Raw genomic sequence first — 23,292 nt, forward strand, 5'->3', positions numbered from 1 at the left:
ATCATTAGGAATGTGTAAAAAGTCGACGCTAATTTTACCTTGGTTCCCTTCTCACTACAATAGGTATCCTAAGCATTTGTATTTTAATAAAATGTCATTCAAGCGCCTGTGAATTCTGACGTTGAAACATAGAACATTGCGGCAACAGTAACCACAGGTGTCTGCTATAAATATGGAGGCATCCATTAATTGCGTAAAAGGTGTTTTTTTTTGGCTCTAGTAAAATGTGAGATTTGCCTCGTCCCCCTCACCCTTAATTTCAAGTCAGACTTTCAAAATTTGAATTTTATGTATATACACCCTACATTATTAACGTTTTATTTATTTAAAATATAAGCATATTTATTTAAACGAAAGGTTAATGGTATATAAACAATCATACAAAAATAACTTAAATATATCTAAATATTATAATATTTTAATAACCCTACATTAGATTTATTTAAAATACACAATTTGCATTATTTTATTAGGTATTTTCGTTAAGAGTAGTATTTTAGTATTTCGAGGGTTGTGCCAATTTCCTCATTCTAGAAACATATTTTAATTTAATGAAATGCAATTTTCTTGCGTTTCTAAATTGATTTTTGCCAGAAAACGTGATATTTGGTGATATTCGGCGTGACTATTTCGTTTTGGGTGGTATTGCAAAATACTGCTATTTATAATATAAGTAGTATATTTTCTTATATCCTGTGGATTATAGTCAAATTTTACTAGAGATCTCATAGGCCTAACTAAACCAAAATATAAGGTACGTAACTAGGTTTGAAAACCGTTGTTCCGCCGCCGGCAGCACAGCGAGCGAAGTGCGACGTTCAAAAACAATCCCGCGCTTCAATACACATTAATAATTTGGCTCCGATCTCTCCGGGTCACTTCACGGGCAGATTACCTAGGTTACCTGGACTTTCATAGGTACACGAGACATGTACTTAATCCAGGTATCCCTACATTACCTATCAATCGAGGAAATAGTAGGATATTAATTTTCCGCTTTCTTAATTTTGATTTGATATGTAAATTTTGCACACATTCAGAATCTGTTCACATAAGTATTTTTTCTCATTTCGATGAGAAAGCGGCCACATTAGGTTTTAGACGCTTCCAACTCCAGCGATGTCAGAAAGCGCGTATAATTATTAGTAGAAGCTAGATGTTGACAGGTCAGGCAGGATCATACTGGCAACGCATCCGGAAACCGCATAATTGGCCATCAGGCCCAATGTGTGATAACCGCCATAAGGGACAGAGTTAAAATGTCCTAGCGCTCAACATGTCCAATAGATAACACCGTGCTGTCACCCCTATTGGCAATAACGTAATACGTAACGTAATCATCCTTTATTTCAGACAGTAAACTTCATTTTTTTTTCTACAGTTCTTGCGTATTTATTTTTTTCCCTGTCTGTGTGCCATTTATTGGCAAAAGGCCTCCTCCAACCTTCTCCTTCCTCTCTATCCTTGGCAACTCTCGTCCATGTGCTTCCTGCTGTGGCTTTGATGTCGTCCACCCATCTTCTAAATGGTCTACCTCTTTTCCTTTTCTTATGGCCTGTGAATTGGCAATAACTGAAGTTTAAATATGGCAGTAACAAACACTAGATTGTAACTTAATTAAAATTAAAACGCTTATCAAAAACCCTGAAATTCGTGTGACGTAATTAATGGATGACCCCTAACACCGTACTGCTGTCACCCGTATTGGCAATAACTTAAGTTTAAATATGACAGTAACAAACACAAGATTGTAATTTAATTAAAATTAAAACTCTTATAGCCGGAAGCATTGCTCTAAATGGCTGTAATCATAAAGCATTATATATAGTAAAAGTATTGCTCTGGAGCTATAGCCCTATTGTTGCACTATGAAAGCATATTTCATCTGGTTTTGCAGCGTTTTGTACAAAGGCCAATTATGGTTAGGATTTAAGGCACGACTCGTGCAGTTATATTTGCACCGACTGCGATACAGCCAACTAATGGCTCGAGTCCAGCCCAGTCGAGCACAGAGAAGTATTTTAGTAGATTGGCAAGCACTCGCTTGTGGCGAGCCAATGTGACTGATCTACCTTACCATTTCGCTCTGGAGACAAAAACCGCCTAGAAAACCTAATGTTGCTTGTATGAAGTACCTACCTAGCATAAATAAAGGCTCTGACAGTTAATGAAAAACTTACGCTGTGATATTTAGTAGATTGGAAAATTTCGTAGGTAACATTCATTAATCTAAATCAGGCCCATGTTCTTTCGGGTTTTATTGATGATTTAACTATGTATCTACATACCTACAAGTATGTATGAGATTACAATAGATGGCGTAGCGTGAACTAATCTAGACATAGGCGAAGATACATCTGCGAGGCCCTTTTCTTTAATTGTGTATTCCCAAGGTAGTAAATAGGGTTGTTGGCTCCCACGGGGCCCCCTTAAGTGCGAGGCCGTGAGTGAGGGGCCACTTCGCCCACGCCTAGCTACGCCACTGGTTACAATGATTACTTTCATATTAACCCTTTTCCAGGCATAGTACGATTTATCGACCACATACGCGCCACTAAAATTTCAACTTTAGCATTCCGATTTAAGATTCAAATTTGATTGCACTTTCGGGAAATTTTAGTTGTGTTCAAATGAACCATCAAAGCTGGATTAATTTGAATATATTTGGATTTTTCGGGAAAACCTTGTAGATTGGTGCGGCCTGGAAAAGGGTTAAGTAAGACATAAGAAAATAATTTAAAGAATTTTTTTAATTACGTAGATATTTACTAAAAACGTATTATTTAAAAAGCTATACGCCATCTGTACGCTTAAATTAGAAGCATAGTTGGTGTAAATCTATGTCTAATCTTATCTTATACCGGTACGTTTGAGGCCATCCCTCGCCTACGTTCAGTTAAGTATAGCAATAACAGCCCTGAGCTTGGCACTTATCGCTTACTTCAATGGAATTTAGTAGAGATAATTATACATCAGCTCATTGTGCTTTAGCATCTGCATAAGGCACGTAAGTACTCGTATTCCAAATAAAACGTAAGTATGTTAATTAAGGATAAAATTGTTGTAGAATATTACTATTATTAGATTTATTAGAATATAAAGCTTAAAATTATAGACCGACAAGAAATTGTAGAAATTAAAAAGTGGCAACATCGTAGTGTCGTCCCGTTTTCTTAGATTGATTTGAAAGAGCCGACACTACGATGTTACCACTTTTTAATTTCTACAATTTCTTGTCGGTCTATTTTTTTAGGTTTTACTACGATCAAATTTTAATTATAAAAAAAAAACATAAAATTTCCAAGATGTAAAAAGTGAAAAGTGTATTTTAACTATCTGTTTCTATATGCGATGTGTTTTTCAAAATAATACGTTGTCAATATGATGGAGGTATAGAAAAAAATTGTAAATTCGTATGCGCCGTTGCGGAAACGAATATATTCCTAATGATATTATATTATATTTTCACAAATAACGAGATTTTATGATGGATAGGTACATTCAACCCTCAAAAGTCATGCTTTATTCATACTGACGTAATAAATCACATTCGGGCGTCCCCGCTGGGTTTGTGATTATCCGCTGAAAACCTGAAACCAGGTCGTGTATTCCCATTGTTTTTCGATACCAGTGTAACGAGACCCGAGATACGTAACAAATAAAAGCGTTACCTAAAGGCGTTCTTATACTGGCTATCTCTAGCGATCAGCTCGCACACCCCATAGCAGAAAGTTCAGAGGAAAACGAAATCACGTTACTGATGGATAGTAATTTCGAAATAACAGATAGCTTCTGTATCAATCCGCTGTCTAATTTATTAGGTACGTATTTATTTGAAGACAAAAGTGGGTAATAGTACATTACGATACAAGTGCGAAAAATAGGAAATTCGCAACAAGTAGCCATCTAGCCATAAATTAAATCGAGACGAGTTGCGAATTACCTATTCACACTTGTGTCGTACCCGCGGTAAAGTAGCACAATCAGTACCGTCTTTACCGTAAGGGCACACGGGGCCCGTGCCCAGGCCCCATCAGGGCCCCCATCCTCAGGGGGGCCCCATGGACAGACAGTAGCAGTATATTTGATTACCCATAATAAATAGAAGATCATAGTAGAAAAATGTTAGTTTAATTAGCTTTCTTTACTTTCCAAAAGGGCCCCAAATTCTTATGTGCCCAGGGGCCCCAACATAGTTTAAGACGGCCCTGAGCACAATATGTACTGTAAAATACATTTTGTTTAAAAAGTTAGGAAACTAGGTCTGGCCCCTATTCCACCAATTTTGTACCAAATTGTAGTTATTTATCAACCCAGCAATGTACGGAAACCCAGTGCCAGTGCCAGTGCCAGATGATAAATGTTATTTAGTAACTTAAAACCGAGAATACCTTATGTACTTATTGAAAGGAAACTACGAACGAATATTTTTGAATAACAACTTGCATTTGGCAACTATTTCATAACATGCACGGTTCCCTGGACGCGAGTCATTTTAATGCGAATCGTTTATGTTCAAAAGATAGGTTCGCTACAGCTACGCTAATAAAGCCACGTGAGATAAATTAGATTTTTATCTCTATGCGCGCCACCCGCGCTATCACTACATATGAAAAAGATCAAATGTAACCATTAGCTAGTTTTCTCTCTAAAACAAAGAGTGTAAGTAATATCTGATCGGGGTTACAATGTCTCACCAGCTACTTTGAAACTGCGACTTTCAAGATAAATGCCCGCCCGATCGCTAAGTTCGTTCAAGCGGTCGCGTGAACACACAAGTTTGTAGAACCACAGGAGGGGAAACAATAAAATTCACAGATCTCTACACCGTAGCACGTCGTGTAGCATTAGATGTGCGAGTGCGGGCACGTCGTCGAGTTCTTGCATGAACCAGTATATTGAGAGCTCAAGACTTGTAATAAGTGTATACAGGTGACCTTATAGCCATTGGACAAACCCTGAAATCCCACGTTCTCAGAAATGCTTTAACGGTTATATTTTTTTAAGTAGAACAAAAGATAAAAAAATAAATTATCAAACAAAAGTTATTTCCAATAATCGACAACAAAAAGAAACATACTGTATTAATCATTGGCAGTGCTTTTGACAATGTGTTTGAAAATGTCCGGCAATGATGACATTTGTCAAAAGTCAGAATCTTATTAATGTCATAAATAAAAAAGATCGGTCGAAGAAGGTTTCATACTATTTATTACCTCAGGAGTCAGGAGCTACTAACACATACAGGCTGCTCCAAAGTAAAAAAATCGTAATTTGTTAATTTCTTCGTAACCGCTACACCGATTGTTATGATACTTTGTATACTGGTTCTAAATACCCTAATGCATATCTACAAATCGGCTTTGTCCTATGTCTAGGGACACCCTGTATAATAACTGAGTACCTAGTTTAGAAACAAACTGGATATTTCGTGAATAACATTAATCGTGAATAATTTGAGGAGAGAAAATATATTATCTTGAATCACGACATGCATTGGTCTGTAACTTTCTTCAGGGTCCCTTGCCTCAGGGTTTCCTGGACCCTTCAACAAGCCCATGCTCCGATTAGGTCAAAGAGAATATCATTCAAATCTCCAGTAGCGGGCGAGATAATCGCTAGGGAGAACCATTATAGATAGTTTTTATGTTGTGTAATGTATTACACATGGTTTTTACAAATCTTGAAGCCATGTTAACCGAGAACTCGACTCGCGAAGCCAGGAAGATATTATCACGAAATGTTCAGAGCCCAGCTACGCCGATAAATCTGATCGCGAGCCAAGCAATCCCAATACCTCTGAAATTGCACCGCTGGTTACATTGTTTTTGAGTTGTGGCTGGTACTGTGAAATGCTCGTTTTTGAGAGCATCCTAGTACTCGAAAGTATTATAAAAATCAATTAATACAACCAAAATTGTCTGATATAGGTACATATTATGTAGGTATGCGCGTTTCGTCGTATAAGATATAAGAAAAACTTTCAGTTGGCCATCTCTCCATCATCTCAACTTTTACTCGTAGCAAAATGCTTATAATGTTTTTGAATGTGAGCGTACGTTTTACACCCTGGCGTAATCCCTAGAGCAACTCTAGTCGTTTAGTACTTTATTTATTACCTGCAATAACTTCTATCCCTCTAAGGTGTATTTTGTATTTTTCAGCCACGACGCAAGGAAATAGTAGATGGAAACCGTACCTGCAAATTTAAAGATCACACTTTGAAATATAAAACGTGCACTTTGCGATGGCTACGTCAAGCGAATGTAGGTAAGTACAAAAACTATTTGTAGGAACGTTCCACCTAAAGTTAGACCAAGACAAGTCTGCAACGATTTTGATAGCACACGCAGTGCCAGTGTTATTTATACGTCATAATTTCATAGAAGTTTGACGTTTAAAATAACACTTCCACTGCGCGTGCTATCAAAATCTCTGCAGACTTGTCTTGGTCTAACTCTACAAGTCTAGACAAATAACGATCACATAGGATAGGAAGCTACATGCCATTTTAGTTTGGAAATTGAAACTACTGCACTATCAAAACAGCTTCAAAACATTCATTTTTGATTTTGTGTAACTGCAATTTATCGAATTTATTTACTTAATAAAGTTCCTGAATATTTTAGCCCACATTTACCGTGTTTGAAGTTGAATACGTAGCCACATTAGCATTGCGAAATTGCCTGGACATCCGAGCATACTCCGAAACTAGCGTATACTCTCGGGCAATGCATTTAAATTTTCCATTTTCATTGTTTCCGTTCCCGTTAATAATTAAATTAAATTCATAACAAAATAATATATCTAGGCCTCTATAGTTTGTAGTATAAACGAATAGATATTTACTAAAGATTTTAAATAATAAAGTAAGTAAAGTTTTCAGATAAAACCATAAATTTAACTTTATGTAGAACGCCATCTACTAGTAAAAAAAAAGTATTTACCTTTTTTTGGACGAATTGACCTTTATCAATTTTATCACTTAAGGACTGTGAGCTAGCCTCGGAAAATGCTACACGATAAAGATAGCAACGAAACTTGATCCACGCATCTGGCAGCTGTTCTTCGGTGGTAGCCAGAATGACAGACCAGCAATAAACTTTAAAATTTAAAAGAAGGAACGCTAGAGTATGAGAACAATATACCTAGTTATATCATTTAGAGACGGTCAGTTCTATATTTTATCATTACCTACAATAAGACATAACCTGGCACTTATTTCCATCAACAGAAACGTCTGGCAGTGTTATATTTTAATTAATACTACACCACTCCTAAAATGGCTAGAACTCTAAAAATTTGCATTCTTCAAGTAATTCCGGAAATTGAGCAATCCCGAAAACCATTTAAAAATTACTCTATATAATTCGTTTGTAATAAGAGTCCCTTTTACGAACTATAGGTATCTACTCCACTTTTTAGTGTTTTTTTTTCATTCGGGATTACCCAAACCTATATAAGTAGGTATATACCTACTATATATTCGATTCGTTTATCATCAGAAGCACTTACCTTGGTTTGGAAAATGTACAATCATCATATTTAAGTGAACCACAAGAATCAGCCAATCTCGGCGTTCGCTAAAACGGGTCGCTTTCCATCCGACATTTGATGATAAATGATTTTCATTACCTACTTGATTTACTGGGCCCCATTTCTCGAACGGTATTAGTCTAATAATATTAGCGTGTTGCCATGGTAACCCATAAGATTTGACAGTTCGTGGCCTAAATAATATATTATTAGTCTAATACCGTTTGTGAAATAGGCCCCTGGAGGCTGATTCGGATTGTAATAACCGGTTATGAATTTGATCTGCACGGATATGATGGTCGTGTTTGTCTACGTGATATGACATGATAATGAAAGTGTCTGCCTCTTTCAATCATGTGATGTTAAAAAGTGACACTTATTTCATTACGTGGATAAAGACATCCATAATATGAGAAGAGCGGGGTCTCCTGTCACAAGTATTGATATACTCACTAGGAGGTCCCACCCTTTCTCAATTTGTAACACAATGATTGTGACCAATAAATAATTTTTCATTCATTATATGCCTGCTGGATTTGTTATGGATATGATCCGTCAGTGTTAAAAGTGACGATCCTGGTTGAAGAAATGTCACTAACTTGTAGTCTGTAATTATTACTATTTATTCTTACTTTGTCTAAACGAGGACGCTCCTAGCTTATGTAGTTTAATTTGAGTTTACCTTAACATCAATATCAGGTCCTATCGCGAACCACTTCGTCCGTTCCTCTATTTGCCTCATATGCAAGAGTTAGAGAGGCAAATAACAAAAAAATCGATTATTGTTTTTTACAGTAGGATCTCTCTGATAACCAAATAACTGTATCGCACTCTCACATAGGTAATTAACCATGCGCAAAAACGATTAATCGTGTGAAATCAATTATGTCTTATATTATATCCAATGAATATATATATCTATATCGTGTTAGAGAATAGACCCACTGGAATAAAACGCTCTTGCGATGCTTATTGAATTGATTCAGGCTACAAAGACCCAATTACGGACACGAATTACAAGGTCAATTGGCAGGACGTTCTCTTGAATGGATGTAGCACTTAACACATAGGACTGCCTTTTCGAAAATTACCCAAGTAGCATGGAAGTGTCGGCAACATCAATATAGCAGCCAATTAAGAACTTAGAGTGATTTAAGGGGTGTATAAGAGTGTCAGAAAAGATTTAAGCTGTATAAAAGGTACTTTACAGACATTATACAGCTCAAGCTGTATAAAATCATTATAAAGGATTCTGCGGAAGCATGGGGTGCTTTATCAGAATATAAAAAATCTACTATAAAACTAAAAGTGTTGTGAGAGACTACAAGCTAATTCTATCGTAAAAGCTGTATACAGGCTGTATTGTAGTAACACTTGGCACTTTTAGCTGTACAAAAGTATCTGTCAACTCCGTTTTAAAACATTAAGTGTTGTGACACTACAAGCTAATTTTATCGTAAAAGCTGTATACAGGCTGTATTGTAGTATCACTTTGCACTTGTAGCTGTACAAATGTATCTGTCAACCCCGTTTTAAAGCTATTTCTTATGGCGTAGTCTTACTCTCCTATAAGAATAGTAGTTGTATAACTTCTGTCTGTAAGGGTATTATAAAACCAAATGAATAAATGGCAGCTATAGTACAGCTTTTTTCTGTATTACTGACAGAGTCGCTTATAACAATCTTTTGGCGTAATTTTACACTCGTATAAGTATAGTAGTGTAATGATTTCTGAAAATAAGTGTATTATAAATCTAAAGGAATATATGACAGTTACAGTACAGGTTTTTTTAATTTTTTATACGGATATCTAAAGAGAATTATAACTTATGTACGGAGAACCGAAATACAGCCAAACGAATACAAATATTCTATTAAAAAGCTGTAAAAGACACTCCATTTATTACACAGCACAGCTACTAAGATTATAATGCTCTCCAACTATCCTGTAGGTTGTTTAAAAATTGTCGCCATTTTACAATAAAAAAAAACGTATTTGTAAATATAATTAAAGAAATACTTGCAAATATTTAGCAGACTAACGCCGTGTTATGATTACCAGCTAAAATAAATTGTTTAGCCTTAGAATTAATATTTATAAATATTTTTGATACTCTAACCTTAAAAACAAACAGTAACTTTACCGATTTTTGATATTTTCCTTATGGTTTCTCTTTGTTATTTTGCAGGCGCGTAAATATTTTGCCAGAAAAGATACACAGGTTCACAATAAATAATAATCCGCACTTACCAATAATGTAATGTTTCTTAAATGATTATTATTCTCTTGTAATTCTTTCTTATAACTCATTTAAAACTTATATTCTTATATCGTACTTATTAGAGATTATCTGTAGTGTTAAGGTTTCCTGTTACACCGAAATATAGCTGTAATGCAGCTATTATGCAGCTTATGTATTGCTTATACAGCTACTCTACACCTCTAATAACGCCAAAGGCTGTATAATTTGGGCCCTTTTTTTACTTATAAGGGCTGTATAAGCGCTTATACAGCCTTTGTACAGCCTAACTGTACAGCTTATAGTATACAAATATACTTTAATACAGCTTATTTACAGCTTGCAATGCTACTTGGGTATGCATGGGTGACTATAAATTTATGTTAGGTTAGATTGATTGGGTCAGTGGCTTTATGCCAAGAGGTGCATGTATTCGTAACATCAACGACTCTTCAGCTCTTCATTCATCGACACATCTGACAGTGTTAAAAACACAGTAACGAGACATCGGGGTTTAGGGGGCAAAATTGAAGTCAGGAGTTCCTATATCGATTAACTGAACATTAATAACATTATCGATACTTTTCCCGTGTACTACCGAGTGATAGAATCTAATATCTGCACATAACTGAGAGCTTGTGACATAGCGGTTAATATGGGGAAAACAGGTAATATCCATAGAAACGTGAACAAGGTAATATTTGAGTTGTGGAAACTTTCATAATAACTATACATGTATATTATCTCCATGAAAATCTGCATACTTACATGGTCCTACCTACAAAGCTACACCACAAAATACGGCTTTGTTACGGCAGGTTACTTCGTTGTTACGCTCTTATATGATAACGTTTTTTACACTTGCTTAGTGCTAAATTAAATTTAAAATATACTGAGGTTTTATCATATTTTTGCATCGCTGACTTTTAGCGAAAAGAAAATGCACAAGCATTTTTTACAAAACTTTAAAGGTGATGTAAAATCTTATGAGAAGAAAGGTGGTTGAACCACAATGTTTACGACTAAACAATTTTTCATTAGGTTGTCTGGGTAGCTCAGAAATGCTCATGAAAATGTTTTACTTTGTTTACTCTAACCTCAACTAACCTTTTCGGTATTTCTGGCGATGGTCGCGAGGAAAGCACTGAGGTAAGGAGCAAAAATGTTTTTTCTCGTAACGTTATTTGGCTTCGTTCGTTGAACTGTACGGTTACCATCAGTTTGTCACTGACATAAACGCCGTCGAGAACGTAATTTACTTTCTATGCATCTCGCTCGCACTCGCATATTAGTGCAAACGGGATGTATAGAAAATAAATTACGTTCTCGACGGCGTTTATGTCAGTGACAAACTGATGGTAACCGTACTGAAGGTGGCTTACTTACTCGTACCGTACCGTACATACCGTGTATCGTGTTTCATAATAGAAAAAGATATACGCCACATACATTGCCAAAGAATATTTACTGCTGCATGTAAGTATTGTTAAAATAGTTGCAGACTTTTGTGTATCAAAGCTAAAGGAGGACAATTTGAAATTAATTGGCTTTTTTATTTATTTAATATAATTTTATAGCAGTTTAAAATTTTAATGCCATTTTGTAAAAGACATTTAAACCCGACAAAAATCATAAAAATTCTTCATTTGTCAACGTTTTTTTGGGCCATTCTGAATACAAACTTCAATTACTTTATTTATCCTATACTAGGAGTTAGCCTGTATCAGAATGACAGATTCAAACCACATAAGTAACCCAACATGCGCCTAAAGTGATTAAATGAGCAATATTGTCGGAATCAATTTATGCTGCAAATTCACTTCGTGCCTTGTTATTGGGATTTGTCCATACGGCCCAAACATTGATGTTGCACTTTGTATGGCAAACGAAATAATGCAACTGTCGGCACCGCACTAGGTAATGTACTCAAACCACGAGATAAATCGCTTCTAATCCACATTAGCTACCTATAGAGGTTAAAAGCGAAACATTAATTTAATTATTTAATTAATTACGTCTTGTTTTGGGAAATATTATGTTTAGTTTAGTAATATTCTTATTATTAGCGTCTAGTCCTCCCTATTACCTACCTATTACCTATCAATTACCTGTTACCTATTAATTACCTATTCCCTAAAGTCTGTTATTGTTTGTAGCTGTGTTTATACATATTTTCCACGTGGCTGATTGGCTATATCATAATAATAATAAAACCTAAACAACCCCGATACAATAATTCTCACAATCAATATCAACAAAGAAAACGCAATAATTTAACCAACACTACTGAGTAAAAATAAACCTGTGATAATTTGTGCTTCACAATCGGAGGTAAAAATAAAAATACAATAACTTGGCTTATTTCATTTCATGTTGGCTTCAGATCGTTATATTAGATATAGATGGTCAAGCAAATCTTGTCAGTAGAAAAAGGCGCGAAATTCAAATTTTCTATGAGACGATATCCCTTCGCACCTACATTTTTCAAATTTGCCGCCTTTTTCTACTTACAAGATCTGCTTGACCATCTATATAAATAACTTTAGCTAGGTAGTTACTGTAACGTAGTTTGTGAACGTCAAACTAGTATGTAGTTAGTCGGTATTTAAAGCTGAGTGGGTAAATCTAATTTGTGTTAATTGTGTACAATGTTAAATGATACAAACAAAATAACAGTCCAATCGCCTCTTTTAATGACGTACTAATCCAATTGCACTTAATTAATCTAGTGATTGGATTCGCAATGATTTCGGATCAAGTGCTATCGCTTGCAAAATTAGACAACAATAATTTGTAATTATTGTTCGTTAATCCAGCTTTAGTAAATAGATGTATGAAACTCTAGTAATGAGTTGAGTACCGGGACTTTAGTTCTACGGTGTTAAAATGGTGTATCTCCGACCTCCGTTGATCTTAAATGTGATGAGAATTAAAACTAGAGGAAGTCGTCAAAAATAAGGTAAACGTACTAGTGCTCGACATGCTAATGCCCAATAGATGACACCTTGCTGTCACCTCTATTGACAATTACTTAAGTTTCAAGATGACCTGTACTGGGACCGCGTCGAGCATCAGTACGTTTACCTTACCGTCTGGCTACTTGGAGTAACACACGTAACACAAAAAATACCACGCAATAGGTACTAATAACCGACAGATAATGAAATTATTTATTACCAATACCCTTCCCAATCCCTTATTAGGTTCCACAGAGCACAGAGTAGAGGTACCGGTCAACAGAACTGACTTTTCCGCGCCTCAGATAAGTGATATTCATAACAAATAGCATAATTCTCTGCAAGTAGACACGGCCGCAGTCGCAAGGCCAGCCGGGTCAATTGGTAATCAACTCAAGGAACGATCTTTCCGACCGTTTAACGATAATGACCAATTAAGCCGGTTGATTCTTAACCACAATTATACGCTTGCCTGCGTTTGGTCAACCCTTTAATGTTTGCTAATTGTTCTTAATTTATATTGCACGCGATTTAGACACACTTGTTCTAAGTATAAATTCCAACGGAGTGTTAGGTGCTTTTTTTAAATAAGTTTATTGTAGAAAAACTGGCTTCTGCCAAATGAAAACGGACTAACCGTTTGTAAACGCCGGGCTGTAGTTTATGAAACAAGTAGGTAAATACCTACATGAAAATTTTAAAATGTTTTTTTCTTGCGGCTATAGGCGAACCCTACACGCAAGATCCATATTGTGACCCGTCAATTATATTGACGGATTACGATATTTATTGACCGGTAGGGTAGTGTATTGACGGATAACAAGATTTCTGTAAATGCTTGAGATCTGATCCTAGATCCTGGATCGTGATATTTATCTTGCGTATAGTGTCGCGTTTGATATTTATCGCGTCAGTACGCAGCGTAATTTTTCTCTGTCTAGAGTCCATCACGTCTGCCTCGTACAATGAACGCTTCGTACTGACGCGATCCGTATTGATGATGTAGGGTGTGCTGTGATCCCGCCCAAGATACATATACTTAATAAATATCATGATAATTATCACAATATTTATTGACGTGTAGGGTTCGCCATACAACTAAAGCTATAAAATTCCTCATATTACCAGAAAAGTGATTCCAGTGCCGAAATACTAATTATGTAAATGTTCACTTACAATCACAGGAAATAATGATTTTGCTAACATTTGCACACGTCACGTTACGAGTACGACTTCAATCTGGATAAGGAAAAGAAGAGGATTATATCTCTTTCCGTGTTGAATATTTTTGCACTTTTCAAAACAGTTATATGTAATTGTTTCAACAGAAGTTGTCGCCGAACTTAAGTCTCAGGTAGACGGAATAGCGGTGCATAGTGTCGTCAAGCGGCATGTCTTTGAAAAATTAAGGGTTATTGACTACAAATGATTAGATAAAGATAAATATACCTGTGTAATACCTGTGACATCACTGATAGGAATTATTAGAGTTAATTTAATTTGGCCTTTACCTATACTTTAAGTATTACAAGCACGGGTTATTAAATGCAATACTTAACATCCAATGCCATTGACATTATTTTTTCATGCCTGCGATGAAAATGTATCTACTTATTTAGGACCCACATTACATACGAACCTTGAAAAGATCCCTTGGTTTGATATTGCATTGAGATTAATTATAAGACCAGTATTAAAGTCGGCGTACAATATAACTAAAGGTAATACATATATATAAATTAGGGGAACCTTAAACAAACCCGTGGGTTGCACTGTACAGTACCTTACTTACAACCTGCTGCATTCCATTCATAAGAATAGCGGATTAAAAGATACATTTAACCTAGTGCATTATGCTGTGAAATTAGCTAGGTATTTAATAATTAGCCTCACGTCCTGTGGCCTCGGTTTATGTGGAATGGAAGTAAGTCACCCAGGAACTTCATTCCCATTGCTAGCCAAGTTTATATGTGTTATTGAAACTAGGATAACAGTGTTCCCAGTGACGCAAAGTTTTGCCGTATTCCGAAATTTTTATTTATTGTATTGTAGTACTATTTTAGCCCATACACTCAATTGTTGCGACTCGGTATTGCTTCCCTCCATAAGTCCATAGTGATAAAATCGCAAATCTTTATTCCGTGATCGCAAACCACTTCGTCCGTTCGTCTATTTGCCTCGCTATCGCTAGAATATGCAAGAGCGGCAGAAAGGCAGATAATGAAATTTCTATTTGCGATTTTAAAGCCCTCGGATACGTGCGGATGTTCCAATCACCTCAAGTAAAAGTAAATCGGTAGCATCTCTTGTGATTGTTAACCGAAAGTTAAGGCGAAGGGAATAACAGCATATCTGATTCCGCCTCGTCGTGACTGCGACATTACTACTGTCCCACATAGTAAGTAGAGACAGGTAATGATGAAGACTGTTCATCGTCACACAAAGGCGCGTTCAGGATATCATCGTTGAGAATGTCACGCACGTGTACACAGCTGAGATATCAGATCAGACTCATGACCATGGTTAGGCTGGTTTACCTTTATGAACACGCTTAGGAACCTTTAATTACATTACATTTATTTTTAGTTACATTGGAAAACCAGATCGAAATTTCACTTTTATTTCCCGAATAGGTTAATACTGAGAATATAACTAAACAACGAGTTTTCGAATACTGTAACGTCATTTATGGGTGTAAAATGTCCTTTTTGTCATCTATCTGCTGAAAGAAACAGCGAAAAACATATAGGTACTTCTCTCTGTTCGTCCCTCTCAGCAGAATGTGTCCGACAAAAGGTATAGTAAACTGTCGAGAAAAGTCTTAAAAGTTAAGTAAAAAGAGGTCATGACGCATTTCAGGGTGTTTCAAGTTTCAATACATTCACGTGATCATCAACAACAGACCAGTCTATAATATTTTCTTGTCTTTGTTACTGCCCCACATAGTAAGTAAGCTTTTCCCTCTGCAAAACATTCACAATTGCACTTAAACGCGTAGTTTTACCGGCTTTAATGATACGGCTACATTTGTTCACTCGTTAAGGTGGTAAAAATAAAGTAAATGTTAACTTTAATGGTAATGGTGACACCGTTTTAGTTTTATAGGTGCCTAACTTAGTTTCTCATTCCGCCAACAAACTGTCTCACAGTTTGGCGAAACATTAGATTAAGGTAGTAAATGTTGTAGTTTTTTTTAAAAACAATTAAAAAAAAAAAGGGTGATTGTTGTCGCAAATAAATTAATTATAGTCTCTACTCCAATACTCCATAAAAAAACGCCAAGTGTTAAGTCACGTTCATAATCAAATTCTTAGTAATGTTTTACATTTGTTTTACAGATCTTACAGGTAATTTTGGTAAAAAATAGTAAGTTTTTAATAAAATGGATCGCAAATCGCAATGCGTGCGCGACGCCATTAAAGAAAAAATAGAAAAATGAAGTAGTTATCCGTTTGCTAGTGATATTTTGTTTGTAACAATATTTGAGAGAGAGTTTATCGCGACAATCTAAACAGTATTAGGTGATGGCTAACATGCATTTTTAACCGACTTCAATCTCATAGAAGGAGAAGGTTCTGTATTCGGTTGTGGCTATGTTTTTTTTTATTTTTTTTTATGTATGTTCACTGATTACTCCGAGACCCGTGGGTCGATTAGAGTAATTATTTTTTGTTCGAAAGAAGGTACTTCCAAGGTGGTCCCACATTAATCTGGTGCTGTTCTGATGATGGGATCCATGAGGAATTGAGGGAACTCCTCAAGTTTTCAAAGCACACGTATGGTGATTTGGGTGTTTTCTTAAGCAACTCGAGCATTTTCTCTCGAGTAGCACCAATTTGATGAAGTGGACCTGATGATGATGATTGTTTTGATGATAATCATGACGATTTCTTAAAGTGTAGGACGTTCAGCGATTACTCCGAGACACGTGGTCCGATTTGAGCAATTCTTTTTTTGTTCGAAAGAAGGTACTACCGAGGTGGTCCCACATTAACCTGGTGCTGTTCTGATGATGGGATCCATGAAGAATTGAGGGAACTCCTCAATTGTTAAAGGCACATGTATGGTAATTTGGGTATTGTCTTAAGCAAATCAAGCATTTCCTCTTGAAAATCACTAATTTGATAGAGTGGACCTGATGATGATGATTGTTGATGATAATGATGATGATTTTATAAATGTAGATTACTCCGAAACCCGTGGTCCGATTTGAGTAATTCTTTTTTCGTTTGAACGAAGTTACCTCTAAGGTGTTCCCATAATATTGTTGGTTCTAATCTGATGACGGAATTCATAAGGAAATGAGGCAACTCCTCAATTTTTAAAGGCACGAGTATGGCGACATCGTTGTTTTCTATAGTAAATTAAGCATTTCCCTCCGAAAATCACCAACTTGATGAAGTACAACTGTAGCCCTACCACGAGTTTGACACTACTACATATTCGCTATCGTCTTCGTAACTTACTTTCTATACATCTCGTTCGCACTAATAGGATGCCAGCACGACGCATAGAAAGTAAGTTACGCACACGCTAGCGAATATGTCAGTGTAAGACTTATGGTAAGGCTACTGAGGATGAGGAGTCGGGAAATGGCGGTTGAAAGGTTGGTGGTTCAGGGTCGAAGGGTTCCGTGATCAGGGGTTGATGTGCTGTGAGGTTGCGTGATCGGGAGGTTGAGGTATTGGGTCAGTGGCGCGGAGGATGGATTTTGTGTTTGTGTAGTGACAGGAATGATTTCGAATTTAGTGATACGCATTATTATGCTTTTCATTCATGTGTCAAACGTCACTCATAAGCTTTTAACAATGCCTTAAAACTAAAAATTGAAAAATAAAAACTTTTACAAAAAAAAAGAAAACCGACTTCAAAAAGGATGAAATAAAATATTATCCGTTTTTAAGTATATGCGTTACCAACTGATATGTTTGAAGGCGGTGCCAAGACAAATAGTAACAATACCGGTCAAAAATAATCAGGTTTATGTCTATAAATCACATTACAACTTTACTAATATTATAATGGTGAAAGTAATTCTGTCTGTCTCTTTGTCACCTTTTCGGCTAAACAACTGCCATGTAAACTGGTGAAATTTGCCATGCAGGTAAAAAGTTAAAGCCCTGTAGATGGTCCTTGGATTGTTTTATATTTTGAAATCAAGTTCTCTGGATAAGAGGCGGGAAATAACTCAGTCCCAATCCCACACCAGAGTACTATGGAGAGTTCGAAAATTTGTAAAAATTGCTCTTTAAAAAACATATCAGCAATCGCATTGGTTTTATACTTGTACCGACAAACATGGTACGGACTGCGCCAAGGTGGATTGACGGTGTGTTCTTAGGTATCTACAGAAAGAATGATCGTTGCTGTCGTGTGGTGTAAGGTAGGTAATCCAACGTTCAAATAGCCACATTCTTATCGAATCACCCTAAAATCAAATTTGGCTTGGCACCGACTTCAAACATATCAGTTGGTAACGCATATACTTAAAAACGGATAATATTTTATTTCATCCTTTTTGAAGTCGGTTTTCTTTTTTTTTGTAAAAGTTTTTATTATACTTGTTATGGTGTTATGATTCGAAAGCAGTTAGGTTAGGTTACCCACTAATTTTATTCATAGTACTACTACACATTTGTATAAAATTAGTAGGCAACACTTTTAATTAAGTAGGTACTTAACTTTACCAAATATTTGTCTTTTACTCTTATACATTTTTCATTTATTTATGGAAATTATCTATAGTATCCTCCTATTTTATTACTAGTTCTATGAGTTGTAGACCCCGCGAAGCCCCATGGTTCTCCCACTTTGATGTATTTTCTAATCCAGCCTAAAAAATATTTGACATTTTTTTTTATAAAACATGATTTTTCAAAATTATTATAGATGTTTAAGGGTCGACTAGTTTTCAAACATTAATCAAGTTATCGATTTGTTGATGTTTATGGTTTCGCGCAAACCTAACGAGTCAGAGTCACAGTTCGCGGTACTACAACCTGGTACATACTTTGCTGTTCACAACCAAAAGCTTGTCAACCATTTTATGTTTGATCTCCGCTTAACCATACTCGATACCAGTCTTGAGGTCAAGTTAAACCCAGTACCCAAGCTACTTGCCCTTTGAAAGGGATCTAGAACGATTGGCGTTTACGCTATTGTTAACGAATCCCCAATATAAATGCGACGCTGCATAGCGCAAGCGCCAAACATTCTAAGGCCCCTTTTTGTTCAGAACGACATAAATGTTTGTGAATTAAGTAACTTCTCTTTCTATCGCACGGGGCGTACAGTCCAGTCACCAACCAGTCGCTTGCGCCGTCGCGCGCGACGCATGCCCGTGCGCGCGCAACTTTCCCGATTTCTAAACATAAAACAATAGTGCCGTGTTATTTATGATTATGACAGTTTTTGTGACATGTTGCTAATCGTGTAATGAGTGTGTCATGTGAGCGTGGATTGCGGATTCGCGAATTGCTACTGTTTACCTTTTTATGGTTAGGAACAAAGTAAGTTTTCGCTATTTTATGGGTTCGATGGCATTGCAATAGTGCAATATGCAGTTCTGTGTATTTCATTGTTCCGATATTGTTGTCAAATTATATAAGGAAAGTGTTTGGTTTAATTAAAATAACAATTTACCGGTTTGAATACTCATTATTCGCAAATTAGGAAAGACCTTATCAAGTTAATTAGTAGGTAGATATTTTAGGTACCTACCTATAACTACCTACTTTTACTCGGCCACGGCTTAAGTTACTCTAGATGCCTGTCTGTCTGTTAGCTCTTCACGCTTAAACCGATGAAATTTGAAGGTAGGTAGTTTCACGGCTTTCAAGCTCTGTGAAGGAAAAAGAATAGGTTTATCAGTCATCATCATCGTTCCACTTCCACGCAGACGAAGTCGCGGGCAGAAGCTAGTTCTATACTTTATATATCAAAATACTCTATACTAATTTTATTTATCTGGATCAATGATATCTTTATGTGCTAAATTAGGTTTATTTTATCTACTACCTAATAATATTTAAATAAGCATTTATTTAATTTGCTTGATTAATAAATTAATTCGATAACTTAATCATATATCCAATCCAATAAAGCCTTTTCAGGCCTAACCAGTCAGCCATTTGAGCTAATAAAACATAGTATGTGCCTGTCTAAGCTCCAACCTTTATCAAGCAGCAGTTACCTACCTAAATAACTACACTCGTTCGTTACCGTGACCAGTGGGTCACGGTAACGATTTGAATCTCACAAAAAAAATAAGTAGATAAATAGGTATGTCGATTAAAATAATAAATAAGGTGCTAATTTCTGTTCTTTTAGGTTGCAACGTACCACATACCTAACTTACTTTTTCCCGTCCCGTCCTAATTCCTTTTCCAATACTTACCTTATAAATAAGCCGTTCTATTATGGATGGAATTCTTTATCTCTAGAAATTATGCGCGCTCAATTTCTAGTTGTTCCTTGCGCAACGAGGCTTCCATATACCACCACGTCCATCACACAATTCGCAAATTTGTTACATATAACGTTTAGATTTATTTAAGTCCGATTTCCGCTGGACCGACTTTTAATTTTGCGAGGATGCATCCACATAGTGATCCAAAAGACTCGAGCCTTTTAGCTCTTTTTTTAGGGCTCGCCTCATCTCTTGACGCCTAAAAGGCTAAAAGCCTACTATTTAATTATAAATATATAATTTTAGTTTTTAATTTTAGTTTTAATTTTAGTTTTTAATTTTAGATACTGTACAAAATAAGTACTAATCAATTAGTTTGTTCAAAAATAAAATTTTATTACATAAATAATAAAAATAAGAACTGTTATAATATAAATAATCCATTAAATATTTTAATAACAAAACTTCCGTGAGAGATATTAAATATATTAAAAACAGGTCACTCACGTATTTTAAGTCGAAAAACGCTCAACTTGTTTCACTCCGTACCGGTCCGTCACCGTAAACGCAAGCTCCTGATGAAACTACTCGGTACGGAGTGAAACATGTCGAGCGTTTTTCGACTTAAAATACGTGAGTGACCCGTTTTTAATATATTTAAAATCCATTAAATAAATTTTGTGCGCGGTTTGTTTCGATCAACGACATAAATTGCAACATTAATACGGTTATATTTAAGTAGGTACCCAGTTGAAGTACTTTATACATATAACTTAACCTTTGATAACACTCATAAAGGCCTAGTATAAAGTGTCGCACGCCGAACCATCAGGAACAAGCAATATGGAGCAACCAAATTTAGGGCTCGCCTCATCTCTTGACGCCTAAAAGGCTAAAAGCCTATTTCTATTTAATGAGTAAAATAGGCTTTTAGCCTTTTAGGCGTCAAGAGATGAAGCGAGCCCTAAAAAAAGAGCTAAAAGGCTCGAGTCTTTTGGATCACTACATTCACATCGAATTTAAGGAATTTCATTTTAGTATCCATTTGTATTCATTCCTATTGATACCATGCATAGACAGGGATTGCTATTTCGCCGGCGACTTTGTCTGCGAAGAGTGATGATGTCCGTGATAAAATCTATCCTAATAGTATCCTTTCTCGGGACTCGTAGTCTATCTCCTTACCAAATTTCATGAATGGGTTCAGCAGAAAGTAACATACTGACAGACAGGAGTTACTTTCGCATTTTTAACATTAGTATGGATATACAATACAATATATTTATCCTGACAAACTTAAGATAGGGCAAAAAAAAAAAATTTTTTTTTTAAATATCAATCTGTAGATGCACAGACGAAGTGTAACCTACAACGAATGTCAGTCCTCGCATATGTATGTGTTCTCAATGCATATTAAAAGCAGCGCGTAACAACATAATAATACCAAAGTAACCTATAATACAGGAGTAGGTGTTCTACAATACCGCCACGATTATAAACACACGTCACTAATGATGGTCTACGTTGCAATATGTGACGTCCCACGGTCAAAGGTACCTTATGGCGGGTATGGAGTTATGCATACCCCAGTAATCTACAATAAATAAGCTATCGATAACACAAAAGATCAACCTTCTAGGTTGCGTAGTTACAGAGATATGATTTTTTGAAAATAATGTTGTGAAATGAGCAACTTTACGATAGAGAAGTTTTAAGTTTAGCCGCCTAAAAAACTATGTTCCTGAAGTAAGTTACATAGTTGACTACAAATAATAATACCTTATATATCTGAGATTAAAAAAATATTGCGACTTGTTCTGTAATGCAAATAGAAACTTTTGATATCGACTGATTTATGTGTATACTAACCAATCTCTTGAAAATAAAGTTTTATTTCATTTTCACGATTGATTGCAATGAGCTCTCAAGATTTAAATTTTATCTATTAGAAAACGACACTGACAGACAGTTTAAGCAAAAAACAATACCGATTTAGAGGTGAAAATGTATTTTCTGACTTTTTCATATAAAATCACAAAATTGAATATTTTTACTTTTAATGTGACACACAATCAATTTTTCTGAGCACATATGAAAGAAATTCTGTCATTCAAATGAAATAAATCCTAAAACCCCAACTAAATACTATATTTAACCCCTTATGCCACTTTAAACTTACATAACAATAACAGTATTGGCTCCATACATTTACGAAAAGGTACCTTATGGAAATAAATCTAATAATACATCACTACAAAATATCAATCATATTACAGTTTATCTTTTATGAATAGAAAATATTAATTTACATTAAACTGCCCCAAATTTAATTAGTTCTTCGTCATAATAATCTTAAAAAAGACCAATAATTTGTATGTAATGAAAAGGTACCTTGTGATTAAGTTACATGATGAGGCATGATGATGATGATGATGGAACAGTTAGGATAAACTAATAATATTTTGGTAATGGTATAAATCGTCTATTTCTTATCAATAATATATTTCGGTTGCTATTGAAGATAAGCGGCATTGAGGTTCAATGACCTCAGATATTCCATAAGGTAATCGTCGGGTATTGGCATTTTTCAGCAAACCAATGGCTGATTTACTGCATGCGACCAAACCAAATGAAGATTATTCTAGTTAAGAAAGACTTGACGAGAGTAACTTTGGTATAATAGCAGGCTACTTGGATTTGTGATGTCGGTCGATGTACGGTTATAATATTTGCGAGGCGCCCCAACCAGAACTGAAATTATCAAATTAGTTTTGCAGAATGCTAATACAGTTCTCTACCAAACTTCTTTTCCCGTATTGACTAGTTTTTTTGGGAATTTTCAATCTTTTTTCCATAAGGTACCTTTTCTACTAAACTCTGAGACGACATTACTAGGCTTATAACTAACTTATAACAAAAATAAAAACAGGTAAACAAACGTTACGCATTAAGGTTTCAGATCACACAATAAAAAAAAATTGAGCATTTTTTCACCTCTTTACAAAACATTTCATATCTCCGAAACTAGAAACCCTCATAAGGTACCTTTTCCCGTGGAACGTCACATATTAGTACGTAGACTACGTAGACAAACCGTGGGATTCTAAAATTTTCGGTGTGCAATACCTGTTTAATTATTATAAACAAGGCA

At 35.6% G+C, this 23,292-nt stretch overlaps 1 protein-coding gene across 1 annotated transcript in view; it reads left to right on the forward strand.

The window, feature by feature from the left end:
• Positions 1-19,051: 19,051 nt before the first annotated feature.
• Positions 19,052-23,292, forward strand: part of LOC134791380 (uncharacterized) — a 69,617-nt gene continuing 65,376 nt past the window's right edge. The window contains exon 1 of the mRNA XM_063762391.1: positions 19,052-19,242. Coding sequence (XP_063618461.1) covers positions 19,228-19,242 — 15 coding nt within the window. The 5' untranslated portion in view covers positions 19,052-19,227. The remainder of the gene's footprint in view (positions 19,243-23,292) is intronic.

This window comes from Cydia splendana, chromosome 6, assembly GCF_910591565.1.
Source record: "Cydia splendana chromosome 6, ilCydSple1.2, whole genome shotgun sequence".
Lineage (NCBI taxonomy): Eukaryota > Metazoa > Arthropoda > Insecta > Lepidoptera > Tortricidae > Cydia > Cydia splendana.